Raw genomic sequence first — 22,966 nt, 5'->3', positions numbered from 1 at the left:
GTTCCCCATTACGTCGTTGCGCACTCGGTGCTTGCTTGGAAGTTTAGGGGTTTTTTTCGCTGTAAAAAGAAGTTTTCTTCCCACGCACAACGGACACTAATGTTTTTGTCACATTTTATGGAATCAAACTCAAAGTAAGGTCAGTACTTCCACACTTTAACCGCTGCACGCTCATACTCTCTCCCACAATCGATATGTGATCCATTGTTGATCTGCACACAGCTGTTGTCACTAACGGCGCATTCGCTTACGTCACTGTCATGACACATTCTCGCAAAAAAATCACGGTTTTAGAAACGCAGTAACGCAGCGTTCCTACCGGAAAGTAACGGTAATCTAATTATCGTTTTTGCAATAGTAATCCCTTACTTTACTCGTTACTTGAAAAAAGTAATCAGATTACAGTAACGCGTTACAAGTAACGCAAAGAAAACAAAAATAGAAGTAGCTCAGCAGAGTATTGTGCTGTAAAATCAACTTACTTCCAGACACATACAGACACATAGACATTTGCGTGCTAATTTTGTCACAAAGTAATTTCAGCTACCTCTAAAACTGGTCAAAACACAGTTCCTTTTGGCGAACTTAAACCTATTTTATCACATTTCTTTAAACCTTTGTGGCCGTTTTATATACCAAAATAGTGTTTCTCCCCCTCCGACTTCTCACTGGTGGTTCAGATCATCGGACTGAATCCCACCGCCGTGGACCAGATTAAAAACACCGGCCCAGACCCGAATGCACGTCCTGGGGCTCTCTCCTCGTCTAAGAGGGCTGTGCACTAGTTCATGCATTTATTACTTCCAGGCTGGACTACTGTAATTCATTATTATCAGGATGTCCAAAAAACTCTCTGAAAAGCCTTCAGCTAATCCAAAATGCTGCAGCAAGAGTACTGACAGGGACTAGAAAGAGAGAGCATATTTATCCTGTTTTGGCTTCTCTTCATTGGCTTCCTGTTAAATCCAGAATTGAATTCAAAATCCTGCTCCTCACATACAAGGTCTTAAATAATCAGGCCCCATCTTATCTTAATGACCTTGTAGTACCATATCACCCTATTAGAGCACTTTGCTCTCACTCTGCAGGCCTACTTGTTGTTCCTAGAGTATTTAAAAGTAGAATGGGAGGCAGAGCCTTCAGTTTTCAGGCCCCTCTTCTATGGAACCAGCTTCCAGTTTGGATTCGGGAGACAGACACTATCTCTACTTTTAAGATTAGGCTTAAAACTTTCCTTTTTGCTAAAGCATATAGTTAGGGCTGGACCAGGTGACCCTGAATCCTCCCTTAGTTATGCTGCAATAGACATAGGCTGCCGGGGGATTCCCATGATGCATTGAGTTTTTCCTTTCCAGTCACCTTTTTCACTCACTATGTATTAATAGACCTCTCTGCATTGAATCATATCTGTTATTAACCTCTGTCTCTCTTCCACAGCGTGTATTTTATCCTGTCTTCCTTCTCTCACCCCAACCGGTCGCAGCAGATGGCCGCCCCTCCCTGAGCCTGGTTCTGCCGGAGGTTTCTTCCTGTTAAAAGGGAGTTTTTCCTTCCCACTGTTTTTTTTTTTTTTTTGCCTGTCCCATTTGGTTCTTTAGCCATCAGAATTTTTGTCTGAAGACCAACAAGGATACCCAATGGATTTACTTTGCCAAATGGATCATCGTGGCATTGCCGTATTGGTCCATTTGGTCGATCTTTGTTTTTATTATTTATTATATTTTATTTTCAGATGTTACAGACAGGACAGACATGAGTGAGGGATAGGAAAGGGAGAAAGAAAGAGGAAGGAAAGGAAAAACAGAAGGGGAGAGGGACAGTGAGAAAGGGGGGGAGAAAAAAAAAATCTCCTGGATCACCTGTTGAGAGAAGAATAGAAAACAAGCAGAAAAACAAAAAAAAAAACAAAGCAACATACTAAACACAACACCATCGCATTAATCTAGCTAAGTGTAAACAGCAGTAAATACTAAATATTCAATGTTGTTGTGCAGCACGCAGGACAGATGTGCTTCGAAGTAGCAGCCAAGAAACACCCGAGAAACACACGGGTGTTCACTGCTCGTGAACACCCGTGTGCATACCTGTGTGGATCAGCGCGCTTGTATTCCAAAGGTTTCTCCATGTAACGATCTGCTAGGGAGTGTGGGGAGCCACAGCCCCGTCCTCCAGGGTGTGAAGCGGGTATGGAGGAGATCAAAACTCCAGACATCCAGAGGCCCCCAGAACACAAGAGACCATGGAAGACCAACAGAGGGGCAGCCGCGCCACTGTCCCAGTAAGAGCTGAGGAGAGTCCCAGATGAGGGTTCACTCAGCAGCCGCGGAGCAGAAGCCAGGGGGAGTTGCAGTGACGCGCCCGTGAGCTCCGCCGGCAGCCAGCTGTGCCTGAGTGACCGAGCCCCAGGCCGAGAGGCCGGGGGCACCCCACCTCCGAAGTGGTCCGAGCGAGCCCCAGGTTCCAGGCCCCGATAAGCGGCCGCCAAGGAGTGAGTCGGTGTGTACCTGGACGCCCACCCCCAGACACAAAGAACCACCAACGCACCGACACCTGAGGGAGTCCGCCACTGGCAGGGGAAGTGGTGGTGGGTGGAGATAGGCCTCCAAACCTGAGGTTTCCTTCCCACTGTTGCCAAAGTGCTTGCTCATAGGGGGTCATATGATTGTTGAGTTTTTCTCTGTATCTATGAAGCGCCTTGAGGCAACTTTTGTTGTGATTTGGTGCTATATAAATAAAATTGAATTGAATTGAACTACTTCTCTGGGTTACAAATAGTAATAAATGTTGACTGAATATTTCATATGAATGACAGGAAAGTGCATATATAAGTGTCCATGTGATTTCAATGAATGCTGATTTTTGGTGCTTTCAGGACAGGACTGCTGGGATGATCAGCACTGTGGCATCAGACACCCATACGTCTGTGTCAAGAACATGCTTTCGTTCTTAGGCTGACATGAAGGCATCTGGCAAAGAAGCAACTTTTACATCTTGACTTATTTTCTTTCGCTAAACTTTGTTTCCCAGAACAAATTGTTCTCTCTCTGCTTCTGAAATAAACTATTAAGCTTTGAATCAAAGCTGTGAGTCTTTGCTCTGTTTGACGTCACTTTCATTGCATTGTTCGCTCTGGCTCTTTGTGTTTCAGTGTCCCAGGCAGTTCTGTCTGTACCTACTAGTTTTCAGGTTACTCCATAAAATGACTGGCCAAAGTGTTACTTTAATTTAGGACTCATGGAAAACTGTTATTTTGGCTTGGGTGGCTTGAGTACAAGGTGACTACTGGGAAAGCAAGGATCTGTGAGACCCTGTGAGACACTGTGATTTTTAAAGTTTTTGTGCCCAAATTGTATTGATGCTTCAAAACAAACTGAAACCCATGTCCACTGTGCCACCTTCTGGCTAATTTGGCTATTGCCACATCTTGATAGCTATTTCACAAAAAATGACAGATGTTTTGGGGAAATCCCAGAAAAGAAAAAAATCAATCAATCAACAAAAGAAAAATATTGAGACTGTTAAAGACCACAAAGCTTTGGCTGTCATGAAACGTGCTTCAGCGAAATGCACGCCTCTGTTAACATTCATGAGGTCCTTTGAGGCAACTCTTTAGTTGCTTCGTAACCCAGTGCAACACACAATAAACCAGTTTTGCAAAATACAATCTATTGAAAACAGACTGCTATCTTTATTGTGATAACCACACAAGTTCTCAGCTGTTTTTGGGCACAACCAGCTTTTTGCTTGCAGCTTTTGCCTGTCCTGGGGGAAAAGAGCCCTCAAAGTTCGAATGTGTTTTGTACATGGCAAGCTTCCTGGGAGTTCATGTCATCATGTTTATTCTACAAGCAAAACAAGAAGCTGGAGTAACAAGGTTTATTTTCATTATAATTCAACAATAAATACATAAAATTAAAAAAGACTGAATCTGTGTCCCTTCTTTAAAAAAAACATTTTCACACATCAGCACCTTTTAATTTATTACTAAGTTTTTTATTGATAAAAAATAATAATAAAAATATCATGGATTTTATTAATTAATTTTTACAGTATGAAAACTGCTTTCTGGCTGTGGCTTATGCAGCATTGGCATTATATAATGGTCTTGAGGGTCCAGGCTTCCCTTGCAAAGTCAGCATGCCCTGTCAGCTGAATTATACTGATACACTTCAATTACAAGTTGCACAAATTCATATACTTTGGTAATAAAAAAAAAACTTAAACACCCATGTCACTGATAAGTTATTGGAGAATGAGCTCAGGTTCCCAGTACTTTAACTTGCTTCTGCAGCAATTATGGTAACCGGAATGACTGATGAGCACAGTGACCTGATGGTCATTTTAGTGCGTCTGTGCAGTAAATTTCTAGCATGATGCTAATAGAAATTGCAAAACAAATGGAAACAAGTGTTGAGGATTTGTACTTCAAGTCAGTCACCCTGGGAGTGGTGAGTTCAGTGATTCATTTCTGCATTGAGAGTAAATGTGTGTCCTGCTTTGACTCTGTTAATCTAATAACAGAAAAATGGCTTCAACATTTTTATTTTAAGTAAGTAGTTTAATTCTGATGCAATATTGATTCAGACATAAAGTCACAAAGCGTTGTATAATCCAAATAATAAAAATGAAGAATAATCAAATTGAAATGAAATAGAAAATTAAAAATAGAGTTAAAAACAATATAAGAATCAGTTCAAATACAGCATTAAAATATGAATAAAGAAAAACAAAATTTAAAACATTTGCTAAAAATAATCTTAACGGAAAGCCTTATTAAACAAGAAAATGTTTCAACTAAATGCTCAACCAATCAGAAATACCAAACTATGGTGTGACTTCATTACGGAAAAACTAAATATATGGATTAAGTTTTTAGTTAACAGTAATGACTCTCAGCTGCCTAGCTTAACATTAAGCTAGTGATATCAGTTAAGCTTACACCATTTAACACTGCTACCTTTAGCTGTGGTGGTTTCAAAGATGAAAGAAGTGTCACCAGTTTATTGTGTTAATGGTAGTTTCTATGAGTAATCTAATCAAATGACCAACAAAAGAACGTGCTCGCTGTTTAACATAATGAACCAACTACCGTGCAGGTTTATTCACCCTGACTGGCCACTGCAGCAATTGTTCAGTTGTAAGGCTAATCTCAAAAGTGGAGAGGGTTTCTGTGAACTGGTGGCTGCTTCCACATTAAATCAAGGAATATGATGTCTGGGCACAAAATTGGAAATACCAACAAATTCAAACAGGACAGCAGATAATAATAATAGGCTGTGTGTGAGAATATTGAAGTAACGTGGGAGACTATCTGAAGCAACTTCAAGTTATTGCTGCTAAAGGGGATTTTACAAGCTATTGAATCATGGCCTGAACTTTTTTTTCACAAACTTCATTTTGGCTTAGCCTTTGTTAACAAAATAATAATATGGTGTTATGTGTCATGCATTGTTGTTCATCTGAGGTTATATTTACCTCAGTTTAAGACTCAGTCCTGATACCTAAAACCTTAGATATTAAAAAAAGGTGTACTTCTTTGCTTTTACCTGCGTCTTTAGGCCTTGTATGCCCAGTTTCCTTTCTCACACTGTTGTAATCATGATGAGTTTTAGGTTACATCACCTTCATTGCATTGTTTGCTGATACTCTTTGTGTTTCAGCTTCACAGCCACAGCCAGTTCTGTCTGGACCTTCTAAATTTCAGGTTACCCATAACTTCAACTTCAAAAGCAATGTTTTTTTAAAAAAAAAAAACTTTGTTAAAGCTCTTATTGTACAAATCTGGGTTGAAGATTTGTTGCAGGGGGTGGACAGGTGTGAACTATATCATGTTATCCTGCACAGTGTGGAATATTTTGTGCTTTATCAAAATATCACACATAAAACTGAATCCCTCACCTGTTTTCCATACAACATTTTTGCATTGTTGTTGTTGTATTAATTACATCAGTATTGTTGCTAGTAGGTAACTCCATGCCCTCCTGGGTTTTAAACGCACCTTAGAACACACATGCATCAACACTACATATGAGCGGGCGGAGGGAGGTTTAGAGTCTTCACACAACCCCATTTTGTTGTTTTTTGTTTTTTGCCCTTTATCCCCGTCCCTCTTCCCCGCTGTTTTTCTTTCCGTCTTTCTTTCTCCCCTTTCTTTTCCCCAGTCCCAAATCTGTCCCATATTGAAAAAAAAAGTATTGTTGCTAGTGAGGAACTGAGTCCACTCAGTTACAATTTTAAGTAAAAAACAAATTAGGTTACGCTGAAATAAGAGTGATATAACAAAACTTTTTTTTCATGGTGTTTAATAGCATTTATTGTGAAAAGATGTATTATACTGTGAAAAAACAGATTTGTTAGAATTAAATCTTTTTTCTCCCCAAATTTCAAGCCAGTTCTACCTTGAACCAAATACTACAGAATATTTTCGGGTACCAAAAACAGATACATGTTTTGTGCAAAACCTGATATCGTGTTATTGATAGACTGCCATGTGTTGCCCAGCACATATTTTAATGACAAAACAAAAGTAACTTATGCGTTACAACTACTTCTCAGAAGTGCAAAAGATTGTTTTGACAAATTTTACCTGCCTGATCACACACCTTGGACACACATTTGACTTGAACTTGATTTAAGCAGATGCATATTCTTTGTGATATGACCATATGGGAAACAAATGATCATTTAGCCATTTATTTTTAGCTCAAAATGACAACATTAACACAGTAAAACAGGTCTCTTTCTTAAACAGAAGCCTGTTATGCTTAACTTTTGAGAATATAAGTAAATCTTTCTTTAAAAGAACTCTGTCCTGCTTAACTTAAAATTATATAAATTAATAGAAATCAATAGAACAAAAATATTCTTGTAACAGTGCACATATAGTGCATTTAGTACAATTGGCTTCAGTTGAGGTATTATTTCAGCTTTTCTAATGCTAATCAGCTGCTCCCGTTTGAAAACCCGCTTGTTCCCATGATTATGCATCATAACTCATCATCATTATTCATCTATGTATTACTTTTATGTATTAGTGATCTATTTGTTGTAATCATCTATCCTTGCAGTTGTTTATTACACAAAATAAATTATATTATTACACTTCTGGCCACATAGCGCTGATATTCACTGCACATGCCCATATTAACCTTAACCAGAGGGTTTAAACAACAAACCAGTGTTTACATACCATATCTGCTTCTGCCGTGGCCTGGTGGACAAGAAATTGGTTAAGGGTTCCCCGAGCTTTCACGCCCCTCGTGTTTTTCATGTGCCCAACATTAGAAGCATGTCTATGGAAAAAGTGCGCCGGCACACAGTGCAGTGAGCTTTAAAGGTGTTATCGTGCACTTTTCCAGCCAGGTGTTTTCCTTTTTCCATTCCTCCCTGTACTTTTGCAGCCTTTTTTTTCTTTCTCTGAGCGAACAAACATTGCTGCTCTAATGCTGGGCTTACACTGTGCGATTTTTGGCCCATTTTGAGACGATTTTTGAGTCGTGCGACCGATTTGGTGATCGGCCCGATTTTGGCCTTCATCGTGCATCGTGTAGTATACGTGGGGTAACGAGAAGTGATTAACACCACACGACCAGCTCCCGATCATCAATCGCTCGTGAGGGTGTCACCACAGGCGCTCACATTGCTCACGCGCAAACACGTAAACGTCGGTGAAAAAGATGCACGGCTGTGCAGCGTGTGATCTGGACACAAGCAATGGAGGCACAACTTGTAGAACTTTGGAAAGCTCATCCGAGCCTTTTCCATGTGGCATCACACAATTATCACGACCACAACAACCGTGAAAATATTTGGATTTACATTGCTGCTCAATCACAGCTGCCTGATCAATGTTTTTCATTAGCAATTTAGCAAAGTTGATGGTGGTGGTGTGTGTGTGTGAGTGAAAGACAGAGAGAGCGAGAGAGAGCGCGACAGATTTTCTGTTATAACCTTCATTTTATGGAGGCACAGTGTGAGCACTCAGGTCGCATCAGAGCATCGGGCGGTATAGTGTGAGACCCTGCATCGTGACCTACCAACTTCTAACCCCTGCGAGTCAATCGTGCAGTTTGAAAATCGCACAGTGTCTGTCCAGCTTTAGGTGTACTGTCGTCCGAGACTTGCACCGCAGTGTCGGCGTTTGTTTCCCTGTTGGCCATGCTTCTTTTTGTGGTCATCTGTTGTCTTCCGGTATTTTCTTCGTAAGCGACCTTTCCTCGACCAATGAGATAAGCGGTAATCTGACTTGTCATACTCGAATTGTCATAAGTGTGCTGTCAGCTCATTGGTCACAAAGCAGGAGAGGGGCTAGGAATTATGTTTTCAAACAAAGTGTTAATTCCATTAAAAGTTATAGACTACTTTTGATTCTCACTGTATTACGGGACAAAGTGCGTCCCTTATTAGCTCAATACGGGACGTGTACTTTTGTTTCGAAATACGGGACGATTCCGTTTTTTAAGGGACGGTTGGCAACCCTACCTTAAAGGCTCCATCCAAAAAACGTCTAGCTTTAAGGGGAGAAACAGAATTTGTTTAAAAAAATGTGTGCTTACTTTTAGTAAATTCAATTTGTAGCAATAATTGAATGTGTTAGAACTTTATTAACAAGCGTCTGTTTCAATGCAGTTCACAGAATGTCCAAAAATAACAAAATGATGGCCCAAAATAGTATTTCTCTCTCAAAAAAATCTAACAATTCCATTTCCATAAAATTTATTCTGACCTCGCATCTGACTAGGCAGATAGATAACCATCATCCCATGTAGAAAAACCACACCGTTGTTCCTTTTTTTGCAGATTTGTTTGATTGGATGCATGATGAAATAAATGAATGGATGAATGAATGGTAAAACTGTAATTAAAACACAAAATAAAACGTGAGAGCTGACATAAGCAAACATTCTTAGAATTAGAAGATGCTATGACCTGTTACTATGCAAAGAGAAGCAGAACTAAACAAGCTAACATTAGCAATTAGCTAGTGCTAATTAGCGTCTAGGCTAGTATCAAATGAAGCACATCATTAGGAGAATTCACTTGCTCAAACTATCACAAGCAACTCACAGCAGTTAGTGCCAAACACACACTGGTAAAACGCAACATTACTGCCAACTTACAGACTGTGTTGGCTTAAGAGGCAGCATAGGTAGGCACAGGAGTAGCTAACTGCCCTTTTCCTGTTAGACACAAAGCAAGTAGGATGTCAAAATAAAATGAACAGTGCCCCAGAAACAAATGAAGACTGCATGAACTTATATAACACCACATAATATGTGGGGCGACTCTTAAGGAGTCAGAACAAAACTCATATAAGTAAATTCTTCTTAAATAATAAATAATTTGAAGAACAATTCCTCATAAAGAGGCAAACAAGGTAGCAGGTAGCATTGAACTATTTTTTCCCCATTTTCACACAACTTTTTCAATTACAAGAAACCAGGCATGTCTGTTACTGCAATATATAAAAAAAAAACCCATAATAATACAACAAGATTATATTAAACGGCAGTATGATCAGCAGGTTGTTTAACCCTCTGGGGTCCAGGGTGTAATATGGGCAGGGATAGCTCAGTAGGTAAAGTGGTCACCCCATGATCGGAAGGTCGGTGGCTCGAATCCACTTAACGGCTACCCTGAGGTACCCCTGAGCAAGGTACCGTCCCTACACACTGCTCCCCGGGCGCCTGCTTAGTGGGCTGCCCACTGCTTCACTGAGTGAATGGGTCAAATGCAGAGAAAAACAAGTAATTTCCCCATGGGGATCAATTAAGTATCTATTATTATAATTGGCCGTTTTTGACTACTTTTGATTTTACCTCTATATTTCACCTTTAAAATATGTTTTTCTTGCCTTGTTTGGTATCATTATTTTCAGCACAACCTCAAATATCTGAAATTTGTTATTTTTTTCATTGTGGTATTATATTAGCACAGTTGATTTAAATTCAGACAAAAAATTCAAAATCCGAGTAGAAAAAAGTTATATTTTTTACTGTAAAACCCACAAACATGTTTAACGAATCATTTTCATAACTTGAAATGCAAATAGAAATTGTACATTTCTAAAAATTATGCACAAGTTTTGCAAACAACAAAGTTATCAGGTACTATTTACCTAAAAAAGCAGCCAAGGCCTCAGGCATTTTTTATATAACCATTTAAATCTATTTACAGAACAATTAGGTGTGCTGCATCAAATAAGAAGGCACACAAACTATTTGTGCCAGTCCAAAAAATGTAGTTTGTGTTCAGTATAAGACAGAGGAGAACACCACAGGCCTAAACCCTGCAGGTCTGACAGCAGGAGGTGCATCAGTCCAGTTTTCCATGTGGGAACAGCGTTTACACTGGAATCTGCCTTTACCGGCTTTTTTAGAGCAAATATGAAATTCAGCAGTATAACTGACACACAATACAAAATAATAACTACTAGAGATGGACCGATCCGATATTACATATCGGTATCGGTCCGATACTGACCTAAATTACTGGATCGGATATCGGAGAAAAATAAAAATGTAATCCGATCCATTAAATATCACGAAAGCACCTCACAAAACTTGCAACACGCCGTAACTCACCTCAGAACGTTAGCACGTCGGAGCAGTATGCATCACGTGATAGAGCGGCTGTGGCATGCGGGACCTGTCGGTAGTCTGGATAGCATGTGGAGCTTCGCTAGCAACCCGGCATTTCATCTCCGACAAAGTTATCCCCGAGAGAAGTAAAGCAAGTGTGTAAGTCCATCTCTGAATGTTTGTAAAGCATTCCTGCGTTAAGCTTAACGAGCGACTGCCTCTCGCTCTCCGGCTGCTACTTCAATCGTGAAACTGCTTAATGATCAGCTGATCGGCTTTTCTGTTGCGAGTCTGTGTCTCTTGTTTGCTTTTGGCCCACTTTGCACCAGAAAGAGGAAACCAGTGGATAAACAACAGCAGCACGTTTAACCTTGATCAGCTGTGGTTAGAATGTATTTAATATTACTTTCTACTCGAGGATCTTTTTCTACGTAGCTGACGGCTGTAACTGTGCAGGGGCGGATCTAGCAAAGTTTAGCCAGGGGGGCCGATAGGGCATTAACAGGGAAAAGGGGGCACAAAGACATACTTTTCTTTCTTATTCTCATTTAAAATGTCTCGCTTTTAATTATTTAATATTTATCTGAATCTTACACCCAAAGTTTTAATCTGATGTAAAATGTATAGAAGTCCATTACTGCATATAGTAACTGTTAAGTCTAATATACCCTAGTAAGCTATAGTACTTTTTCCTTTGGGAAGGTACCATCTGTGCAGTCTGCAATTTTGTTGAAGAAAGATGTTGAATCTATTTAATATTTCTTGAAAAAGAATTGATTTCTGTGCATTTTTTTTCACACTGCATCAAATTAAGGTTGATTACGTCGATTAAGCATCATGAGGTGGAGCGTGAGGGGTGGTTCCCTATTTTTTATTTATTTATTTTTGTTGTTGCTGGGAGTTGGAACCCTATTAGTTAGGTTGCTTAATATTTATGCTAAGTACTCTTTAAAATACCAGAATAGGGAGGATGGTGTAGGTTCAAGTTTATTAGATTGATCAGTATTGCTGAACTATGAAATATTTTTTTTTTGCATACAGGTATAACAGAATAGCTTTAGTGTAGTTGTTGTTTTAAACTTGAGTATGAACTTATACAAAATGAAGCAAGATATTTAAAAAACAGTTTTGTTGATTAAAAAACACTATATCGGATTCATATCGGTATCGGCAGATATCCAAATTTATGATATCGGTATCGGTATCGGACATAAAAAAGTGGTATCGTGCCATCTCTAATAACTACACAACACACTAACTATAGCCTCCAAACACGCTAAACGTCACTAATGTCTCACATATGAAAACTCTCTCTCTCTCTGTCTTTCGCTCGCCCACTTTCCGTTGCAGGTGTCACTCCTAAAAACTTCCCCTTCTCCCTAAACAACCAAATGTCACATATTGCCATATCATTTTTTTTGATTGGCTGACATGGTAAACTCTAACACCAATGGGAAAGGGGTGTCTTTTCTTCGCAGTGTTTGCTAGCGGTGTCTGTAGAAAACGCCGTTTTTACCGTTCTTCCCGCTGTAAACACCACTGTTTTGTTCAGAAAAATACATCGCGCTTTTTATCATAACTCTGGTTTTACGTGGCCCATCGACACAATTCAAAAACTGGTATAAAGTTTAGATGTATAAAGTCCGCACTTTCGACCCAAGTTGAAATGGAGACTCTGACGTGCTGCATCTTGTAGCTGTGTCGTCTTAAATTGGTCATGTGATTTTGCACGTCCAGCGACCCCAGAGGGTTATTTAGATTGAAGTGGGATAATAAAAATGTATGATGCATTTCTAAGGTGTTTTATATTTACCTGCAAAAACTGTCTGTAACCCAGATTAACACAATACAAGGTTGTAACTAAAGTTACCTGTGATCTAAACAGACTGTATGGGAACTCAAGACTCAATGAGTCTCTGTGAATACCAAGAAGTGATGTAACACAAAACTCATCATGACTTAACATTCTGAGAAAAGAATAAATACACTCACAATGGCTCATTTTCTGATACACAATGAGTAAAAAAAGGAGTAAGATGAAGTGCTGCATGATGAAAAGGGCAATTAATGCATCATGTGAAATCGTGATCCAGTGCTTCTGTGGGAAATCATATCATGACAAAGCAGAATCTGCAGAATAAAGGAAGAAGACACAGCAGACGCTTTCAGACCTGACACTGAGCAGAGTGAGTACACTTTTTTTTCTTTTATGAAAATTAATATTAAAATTAAAGTGCAAATGCTTATTGCATAAAAAAAATCAACAAGTCAGATTTTTAAGTATCTGAAGACATTTGTAGTAATTCAAACAATAATTTTTGCAAACAAAAACTGAATTATAAATTATAAAAATCTCTCACAACTATGACAATTTTTTGAGAAAGAATCATCTCTCGTGGATGAAATGTGACTTTTCTTAATCTATTATTTATTTTTTGGAAACTGTATTGGGGGGGAAAAAGTAAAACAACCAAATGTGAAAATTAGATTATTTGTAAATTTAAATTTTTTGTATATTTAACTCAAGTTTTCTTAACTGCGTTATCATTTTCCAAAGCCACTGTTTTAAATAAGAATATTTTCTTACAATGCTCCTACTTCCACTTGTTTTACCTAAGCCTAACCTTTCACTCTTTCTTTTGTCCCTTTTTAAATTTCCTTCTTCACTTTTTCCTAAATCTAACTCTAAACTCTCTACTTGTTCTTCAGTCCTTGTTCCTTACATCCCTTTCCTCTGCTTTGATGCAAACATTGTCTTTCCTTATTTTTTTTCTTTTCCTTTATTCTCTTCTGCTCTCATTCCCTAAACCTTATCAAAACTCTCCCTCTGCCTTTGTTCCTTCTCCTTCATTTCACACTCCACCTCTACCCATCCCTTTTCTCAATCTTGGCTTAGCTATTTGTTATTTTATGTTATTTTATTTTTTTGTAAAAACATCTTTTGCATGGAAAAGAGGAATTTAGAGGTTCTATTCATTTTACATATTTTTTAGATTATTCCAGTATAGATCAAGTTAAAATATATTTTAGAACCTATTAATGAATATAGGATACTATATTTACATCTAAATAATTGAAATACTGTACAAAAAAACATTATGGAAAAATTACAAGTGAGCTTTGGCTAAAACGTGGTATTAGTTATTCTAAAAAGAAGAAGAATATTAATATCATTAATATATTAATATCACTCTGACACAGATTAAACATATAAATGTATTTATAACAGCTGACTAAAAACAAAATAAGAAACACATTTTTAATAAATTATTGTAAAAGTAGATTTTATCGCATATTTCATATCAGCATTAGGGATCAGAAATCAGAATACTTTATTCATCCCGAAGGAAATTAGGGTTACAGCAGGCAGCACGCTAATGGCACATGCGCACTTACAAAGAAACCTTCTGACCAACTTTACACAAACATCACATTGGGGAGACATGTCAGAAGGTAGGCTGATAGGAAAAAAACAACAAAAGTACATAACATGAGGTAAAAGGAGGAGAAAAAAAACTCCACTCAGACTGAGGTCCTAGTGGGAGAACAGTTTGATAACAGAAAAAACACCTCAGTACAAAAAGCACATGACTATCAATACACCATAGAAACACAAGACAAGCAACAGGGGCGGGTAAAGGGTAAGAGAGAGCCGGTGTAGACAGCGCATCCGGTCCTGCAGCATCTGTGCTGGTCCAGTTGACTGCTATCTTCCCCGGTAGGGCACAAGCATCGAAGGCGTTGGAAAGGGAGGGGGGATGAGTGAGTGCTTATCAGTGTAAGTGTGTGTGTGTGCATGTCCATAGTTTAGCTGAGACAGTGTCCTTCGGCCTATCAGGCTAAGTAAACAGTCCTCCAGCCAATCCAGGTGTCCTTGCATGGGACGGGAAGAATAGCCGTAACACAGTCGTTATCAGGGAGTGATTGTTCGGCTCCAGCCTTGGGCCTGCAGCTGGCGCCGTTATGGGGGTCCGCAATCTCAATGTTGATTTTGTAAATTTCCATGCGAGCAGCCCAGGAGAATTTTAGGCTGCCCTAACACTCCGACCCTGGCCTCTCGATCTCCCGTTGGAGAGCCGCGAGCCTCCCCATGATGGTATCAAACTTCTGTTCCATGGTGTTGCCATTCTTTTGATTCTGAGACCTCACAGCTGCAGTGATCCGTTCCGTGATGTCGTTAAACTGTCGCTCAAGGGTCTCATTTTGAGCAGGCCTCTCTCTGATGTATCCCCCCATACGCTCAATGTTGTTGCTTTGAGCCTTCACAGCAGCTGTAAGCATCTCCAAGGTGTTGACCATATTACGTTCGTTGTGAGAGGTCGCGCCTCGTCCCATCAATGGGTACCATTATGGCACCGGTTCTGACATAAACGGTAGTAACCGAAAAGCAGCGCACATTTCGGTGCTTTATTTTCCTGAGATGTCAAACACTTTGGATTCCAGCCAATAATTTTTCAAGTGTAGTAGGCGGGCCCAGGTACGTACGTTCTTTTAGAGCAGAGCTACAGATTAAAAATGCCCAAGGCGAAGCGGTCAAAAGTCTGGCTGTACTTCACAGCAAAAGATGCAAACTCAGCAGCCTGCAACAAGTGCTTTAAGGTGATACTGTACAAAGGAGGTAACACCTCGAATCCGATGAAACACCTGGTGACGCTCAGTGTTTTTTTAAAAGCCGAAAAATGCACCGTATTTGATAGCTTGCTGCGAGACCTCACACCGAGCACATCTACTGCGGGTGTGGTGCCTGTTATCGGACCCGGAGTTAGCAACATCCCCTAAAAACCCGAAGAGGAGAGTCCTGGCCCCTAGCCCTGCCAGTGTAGCAGAAATGATGAGGATGATGATGGCAGCAGCAGCCGTTCTTCTCTGCGTGAGTAGCTTAATGTTGTCCGTGTGTAATTTACGTTGAGTAGGCTAACCACGTTATTACATTAATGCACGTAAGGTGAACTAGCAAACACCATCATAGTTACATGCAGCTGTCTTCTTGTTTGATGGCAGGTACTCCCTTCACCCTGGCTAAAAAGGCTAAAATGACCAAAGAAAAAGTGGAAAACAACTAAACATGAGAGGTTTTTGGACAAAGTTGGTGGCTTTTTCTGTTTTTTTTTTCCCATTGTTTAAGCACTGCTTCCAGCCAAGAGTGATACCATAAATCCCCTATAGCTGCAGAAAAGGCTAACATTGTTATCTTTTTACAAAAAACAGCTAAACATGAGAGGTTTTTGGACAAAGTTTGTGTTCCTCATTCTTTAAGTACGGTGGCCCCTAGAGACAAAGCACGTACAAACTCCAAAACACTTGCAAACTCCAAAACACATGCAAATTCCAAAACACACGCAAACTCCAAAACACTTGCAAACTAAAAAACACATGCAAACTCCAAAACACTTGCAAAATCCAAAACACTTGCAAACTAAAAAACACGTACAAACTCCAAAACACTTGCAAAATCCAAAACACTTGCAAACTCCAAAACACTTGCAAAATCCAAAACACTTGCAAACTAAAAAACACGTACAAACTCCAAAACACTTGCAAAATCCAAAACACTTGCAAACTCAAAAACACATGCAAATTCCAAAACACAACGGAAGTGCTCCAGGACGCTAGGGGCAGTGTTGAGCTTTTGTTACCTAGTAACTACACAAGCCAGGAAGTACCAATGACGGGATTTGGGGTTTGCAGCCTTAAAGGCCGCATTTTAAGGCCGATTACCTCACAGCGACAAGAGAAGGCTTTCCCAATTCAAAGGCTGCCCGAAATGCGGCCCTGAAATGCGTCCTTAATTTCCCTGAATTTTAAGGATGGGTCGGTGTAGCCTTCATGGCCCAACATATCCCAGACTTCATAGTGCGGTGGTGGTGTGGATAATTTTGCCGAAAAAAAAACAGTGGAAGCGGAGCGGAGGAAGAGTAAACTTTCAGAAGTAAGTACTGAATATTATGTCACTTATTTATGCGCAAATATTTTTTTAATGAAGAACATTAAACCATTATTGTTGGCCACATGTCGGGAAAGTTGACATTAGCGATGTCTGTACTTTCAGAATTAACTTGGTTTTAAAGCCTTTACTTTAATAAATATATATATAGTCGACCTTAATCTTACAGAGATTGTGATGATTTTGTGGATAATTAAAGTCAGTCATATATCCACAAACACAACAAGCTGAAAGTCAGTGATGCTGCTCGGTTCGCAGTCATGAATATCACGGCACAAGCAGGATTCACTGCACTGTTAATGTTAGCTATGTTATATTGCTGCCTCTGTTCGGTGGTGTCGAGCCAAACCGACTTTAACGTGTGTTTGAACGAGCTGACGGTTCACTCGTTAAGCTGAAAGAAAGATGCTTTAATCACAGCAGTCACACATGTGTCCACTGTACCATCTGGGAACTCTTCTTGTTTCGTAATAACACAAACACTAAATCCTCCTGTTTGTAGCAGTGTATACACCTGAGACTGCCACCCGTCTGTCTGTCCTGCACTCTCTCTCTGTTTCTTTCTCTCTGATTGTGGAATAAAAGTATGAACATGTGTTTATAAGTCACACTTGTGTTTGAATCCTGCAGCTTATCACACATTTGATTTCCATGTGTGACAACTGCAAGTGTCCAGAGTGAGGACAGACTGAGGGACCCACTGCTGCACATCATCTGTGAGGCTTTGCATCGCTGATGATCCACCGAACTCAACAGTGTGTGAGGAAGAGGAAGAGCCAGCAGCAGCTGACAGATGGAGAGAATAGACAGACTAACTGTCTGTCCTGAATCAGTCTTATTAGGTAATGTTCAAATAATTTTATCCTCCCAGTGTTTTCAGTGTGGGAGAAAGTACTCAGGGCCTTCAAGTTACACACTATGAAAGGCAGCTGTCAGCCGGTGATCGGCTGTGATCAGCTGATCACGGGGCCGGGGTTAAAAGAGAGACGCCACCCACCTGTTCGCCGCTCAGACATCATTCTCTTCGTGTCAGGAGCTCCGAAACTCTGCCGACGTCAGTCTCCGCCTGATTCAGCAACCGTGAGTGATTATCCCTTTCAATCCTTTTTCTCTTCCCGGCTCCGCTCGCTCTCTGTCTGTAACAACAGTTCCGAAGCCACGCTTCGTGCACTGATCGTTACTAGAATAACTGCGTGTCTGCTCCAAACCCACCGCTAGCCTTCGCCGCGCTTGGGTCTAGCCAGCACGCCACACGGGCACGCCGAATTACTGTGTGTGATCCGCCCGACCGTGACAGGCAGCAACAAGTGTAATATTCAGAAACCTGAAGTATGTATCAGCAGCAGAATGGACCTAAAAATAAATGTTTGTTCCAGTTCTATGAAGCTTTGAGTATTTTGGATCAGTAGCACTGCTGTGTTTGTTGCATCATATTGCTGTAATTGTTTATATGCTTTATATATTCTGAGGTAAGTTGATCTATAGTGTTACATCATATTCTATAAGGATGTTATGTGTTTGTATACTTTCTGCCCAGTTTGACCCATTTAGCAGAAGTCAGCCTGTTTAAGGCTCTGATATCTATTCTGTATGACTTAAAGCAGTTATGACATGGTCTGATTTTCTCACCCAATAAAGGAATATTTCATATATCAGTCTACTCTTCATTCTATCAGAAACAGTTATCACAGCTTGTACATTTTCTTTTTATAAATATATGTAAGCAATGAGCCAAATTTAGTAATGCCAACATACTGAAGGAACAACATTTGTCTCTTATATATGATACACGTATATATGCACTGTCAAAGATACTTGTCTTTGAGTGAAGATTTAAGGTGATAAGACATATAAATAACTGCAACTTGAATCTGTACTGAAGCTCAGTATTTGACACAGAGTTCATGTTCACTGCTGTAATAGCTAATAATGATTAATATAATAACTATAATATTGGCCATGTTATATTTACATTACCAAAGTGATATGACTTTAGTCTCATGAACAACATCAGCTAATTCTTATTTACTAACTAATCTTAAATAACTGTTCAGTACAGAAATGAAGCCCAAAAATCATGTTTTACTGTCCTGTGGTCTCAGCCTCAGATACTTATCAAATCACACAAAGCTCTTGTAGAAAGAAACAAACAAACGAACAAAATATATTCTCCCTCATTTCTGTCAAACCAAGCTGCATGACACGTTTCCAGCGGTTAGTATCATGGTTGCTAGGCAACCTGGGAAGCGCGACAGAGACTAGACCGTCCCATACAGACAAACTTGCCGTTTATTTTGCAAATAGAGCTCAACACTGCCCCTAGCGTCCTGGAGCACTTCCGTTGTGTTTTTGATTTTGCAAGTGTTTTGGAGTTTGTACGTGTTTTGGAGTTTGCATGTGCTTTTTAGTTTGCAAGTGTTTTGGATTTTGCAAGCGTTTTGGAGTTTGTACGTGTTTTGGAGTTTGCAAGTGTTTTTTAGTTTGCATGTGTTTTGGAATTTGCATGTGTTTTGGAGTTTGCAAGTGTTTTGGAGTTTGTACGTGATTTGTCTCTATAGGGGCCACCGTATTTAAGCACCGGTTCGAGCACCGTTTAAGCACCGGCACCGTTTCAAAAGTACCGGTTTGGTACTGGTATCGGATAAAACCTAAACGATACCCATCCCTAGTCAGCATGCAACCTCTCTCTCATCCACCATTCACACTGCTCCGTCTCAGTCTGCTTTCCTTTTTCAGACCTGAAACCTGTCTGATTGAGCAGCTCTACTCTGGATTTAACTCTTAATTTGCTCTGACTAGTTCTCCACACTTTGGACTCTGCTCAGTTCAGCTCCGGTTTCCCTGTTGCTCCACGCAGCCAAACCCACCCAGTTCTCCAGGTCGCTCTGTCACAGCTCAGTATTCCATCCTTGAACCATTAAGCTGTCAATAATTATTTATCTTTTATCTATCCACAGTCCATTTGACTAATTGGTAATAGTTAAATGTCTAATGTTAGTTTTTGCATTCATCGGGTAAACATTAATAATGAAAATATATCAGTGTCTGTGAAACAGGAACTTTCACCACTGAAATTCCTCTTAAAGCTGTGCTGTGTGAAATTCTGTGTCAGCTAAAGAAGGAAACCAAGATGGCATTTTTGATATTAATATTGTTGCAAATAAGTATTTTACATGATATTAATTTTAGTATTGATTACTATCTGAATATCATTTTTTGACAACAGTAAGACTAGAAAGTGTTATACAATTTTGAATAAAATAAACAACAGAATTCATGCGAAACAAATAGATTACTTGTTCGTGACTGTTCTGTTTTTTGCCTATCTTATGTTTTTCGAGATCATGCTTAGCCCTCTAGTCACTTACTACAGTAAGGGGGGTGGGGGTGCACACAACTAGTCAGTTTTAACAGCTGTGAAATTAACATAAGAAATATTTTTCACCACCAAATTCAGTTAAGCGGGTGGGTCAATGTGCTGTTCAGTGGGCCATTCAGTGGGTTGTTCAGTAGGTCGTAAAAGTGGGTCTTTCATTTGGGGGGGGGGGATTCCCATTCATTTCCTATGGCGGTCAATTTTGAGTGGGAACACCACAGAACAAAGTTCATTAAAACACTCAAAATTAAACGAAAAACGGGCTCATCACTTTCATATGTTCAAGTGTGTGTAGTGTGTAGGAAATCGCAGGGCCGTGAGGCAATCGGATGTAAAACACAATATTTACTTATTTATTTATTTATTTATTTATTAATATTTGTAATCGGTCAGATTTGACCCAAACACAACAGGAAGCTTGGTGATATAGTGCTAGAGTTAGGGTTAGGTTAACATCTGTTCCTTTTTAGAGAATTTTTGTAAGCCTGGAAACTTACAAAGTAAAATCTCTTAATAGAAAAAAAAAAAGTAAAAATAGGTTTCACTTAAAATTCAGCATATTCCAATATTCAGAGCACGGTTAAAACAAAATCCCCCTCAAGACTTTAACATTTTGATGTGTTGTCTGAAGGTCAACTTCCTCCATCATCATCATCTTCATGATCACCATGAAGATGCTTGCTGTGTCACTTACACTCTGCACTGTCCTGGCGATGAGCCAAGCCGTTCCGATCAAGCCCACCATGTCCTGGGATAAAGGCCGTTGTTACCATGAAACAATGAATTGCTCAAACCTCATTGGATCATTCTGCCCTAAGTGTGATGATGATGGAAACTTCCTTCCAAGGCAGTGCTCGGGGTCTACCGGGTACTGTTGGTGCGTTGACATCATGAGTGGAAAGAAGATACCGAATACAACAACACCACCTGATACCCCACCTGTTAACTGCAGTGAGTGGCTTTAGCAATGTGTACCCACATTACACTAAGTCATTCAAAAGCAGAAACCTGTACAAGACAAGTAAAAACATGTACAATATAATGAACAGATCTAGCACACAAAATGTTAAAACATAAGTATAACTGTGCTTTTTTAATTTTGTTGATTTGGACTTTGTTTCTTTTTAAAAAATTGTTTGTTTTTTAAGTGATAGGGGACTCAGACTGCCCAGATGGCTGGTCTCGATTTGGTGACCAGTGTTTCAACTATATCAGCACCCCAAAGACATGGACTGAAGCTCAGGTGAGCTCTCATAGAGATGATGAATACAACATACTATTCATTCAATTGTTCATATGTATTGTAATGAATACAAAATGGCTCCCACCAGATTTTTTGTCAGTTCGATGGCGGCAACCTGGCATCCATTCACAGTTATGAGGAAAACCACTTTGTCCAGTCTTTGACCAGAGGGGACACCGACAACTTCCCAGAAACCTGGGCTGGTGCCACTAGCGCCGTCCATGTATGGATATATTTTTTTTAAATCAGTGTTATATAATCCATGCCTGTACACTTAGTCAGGATTGAAATCTGACAACTTCAGTGGAAATTAAATAGTTGCAAACTTAAACACTACCAAAATCCCACCTAAGATATAACTATGCAAGTTAACTATCTGTATTTATGTATGTTTGTGTCTGTCCATAGCCTGGTTTTTGGATGTGGATTGATGGCTCCAAGTTTTACTATGAAGACTGGTGCGATGATGACGATCATGATGATACGAGTGAAGAAGACAGCCATGACAACACAAGTGAACAAGACAGCCATGGTAAATCCAGTAAGAAGCACAGTCATGACGATACAAGTAAGGAAGACAGCCATGGCAAATCCAGCAAGAAAGACAGCCATGACGATACAAGTGAGGAAGACAGCCATGGCAAATCCAGTAAGAAGGACAGCCATGACGATACCAGTGAGCAGGACAGTGAAGATGACGATGATGACGACCATGACAACACCAAGAAGACAGCTAGCATCTGCATGAAGATAAATTGTCATTGTAATGCTATAAACACACATAAATACACAGACATGTACACATACCAACAAACTAATACGAATACAGATAAAGTTAGCCTGCTGTTATTCTTACTTATGTTCTAAGTGGAGATAAAAATGTCAAGGTGGGTTTTACATTACTTTACAAACTACAGTTTACAAAAGAGTGTAACTAGATAAAGGTGTTCATTTAGTACACCTATATTGGGGGAAAACTAGCCAGTAAGTACACATGCATTGCTGGGACAGTTAGCACACATATATTATGAGTAGACTAGTCAAAAAGCACATCTGTATTATAGTGACACGAGTTAGCACATGTGGTCAGTTAAGATATCTACATCTCAAATACACTGATCACTTAGAACATATACACAGCAAGGACAATATATGGATTGGCTTTACCATTAATGTATTTTATTTACACACTTTTTGTACTTTAATATCCTAAAGGAAAATCAAAGCCATTCACATCCTTTGAGTAGGTCTAAGGTTGAAGTTTTTAGAAACATTTGGAAAATAGCTCGGTCAGATTCACCTTTGCCAATGTATTGACATAAGAGCAGCCACATATTCAGTCACAAAGAGTCTACAAAATGAGCCTGACTGATAGTAGGATCAGCTAAAACACACAATTTATAATTCCAGTTTGAAATTCTTAAATTCACATGTGTTTTTCTTGTTTTTGCAGATAATCTGAAGTGGTGCACTGCAACCTGCAATGACGCCTTCCCATTTGTTTGTTCGAAAAGGATCTGAACTCAGACCAGATTATGAAAAAACCAAGAGTCTTGACTATACACACTACACGTGACAGCCCCACAAAATTTGTTTCTTACTCGTTTTATGTTTTTAAACGTAATCAATAGGTATTAAAAACATCTTTAGGGTAGTTTTTGTTGTTCAACCAGTTGTTTACTGAATTTGGCTCAGTTCTAGATATAAATCCAAATCATTTGTGCATGTGAACTTGGATCAAATTCTTCTAATAATCTATTTTTGTATAATCAAGCATGTTTCAATTACTCTAAGTATAAAAAACACAATAAAAACAAAGCAAC

At 39.4% G+C, this 22,966-nt stretch overlaps 1 protein-coding gene across 1 annotated transcript; it reads left to right on the top strand.

The window, feature by feature from the left end:
• Positions 1 to 20,537: 20,537 nt before the first annotated feature.
• On the top strand, positions 20,538 to 22,965 carry LOC146673653 (uncharacterized). Its single transcript, XM_085402298.1, has 5 exons — positions 20,538 to 20,851; positions 21,049 to 21,143; positions 21,232 to 21,366; positions 21,552 to 21,906; positions 22,597 to 22,965. The coding sequence occupies exons 1-5, from the start codon at positions 20,560 to 20,562 to the stop codon at positions 22,662 to 22,664; spliced, it is 945 nt and encodes a 314-aa protein (XP_085258424.1). The 5' UTR covers positions 20,538 to 20,559; the 3' UTR covers positions 22,665 to 22,965.
• The last annotated feature ends 1 nt before the right edge of the window (position 22,966 follows it).

This window comes from Rhamphochromis longiceps, linkage group LG3, assembly GCF_057381845.1.
Source record: "Rhamphochromis longiceps isolate RC_006_pf linkage group LG3, R_longiceps_female_GT1.1, whole genome shotgun sequence".
Classification (NCBI taxonomy): Eukaryota; Metazoa; Chordata; class Actinopteri; order Cichliformes; family Cichlidae; genus Rhamphochromis; species Rhamphochromis longiceps.
Note: the sequence above shows the minus strand (reverse complement) of the source record. Positions and strands in the feature narration are given on the sequence as shown.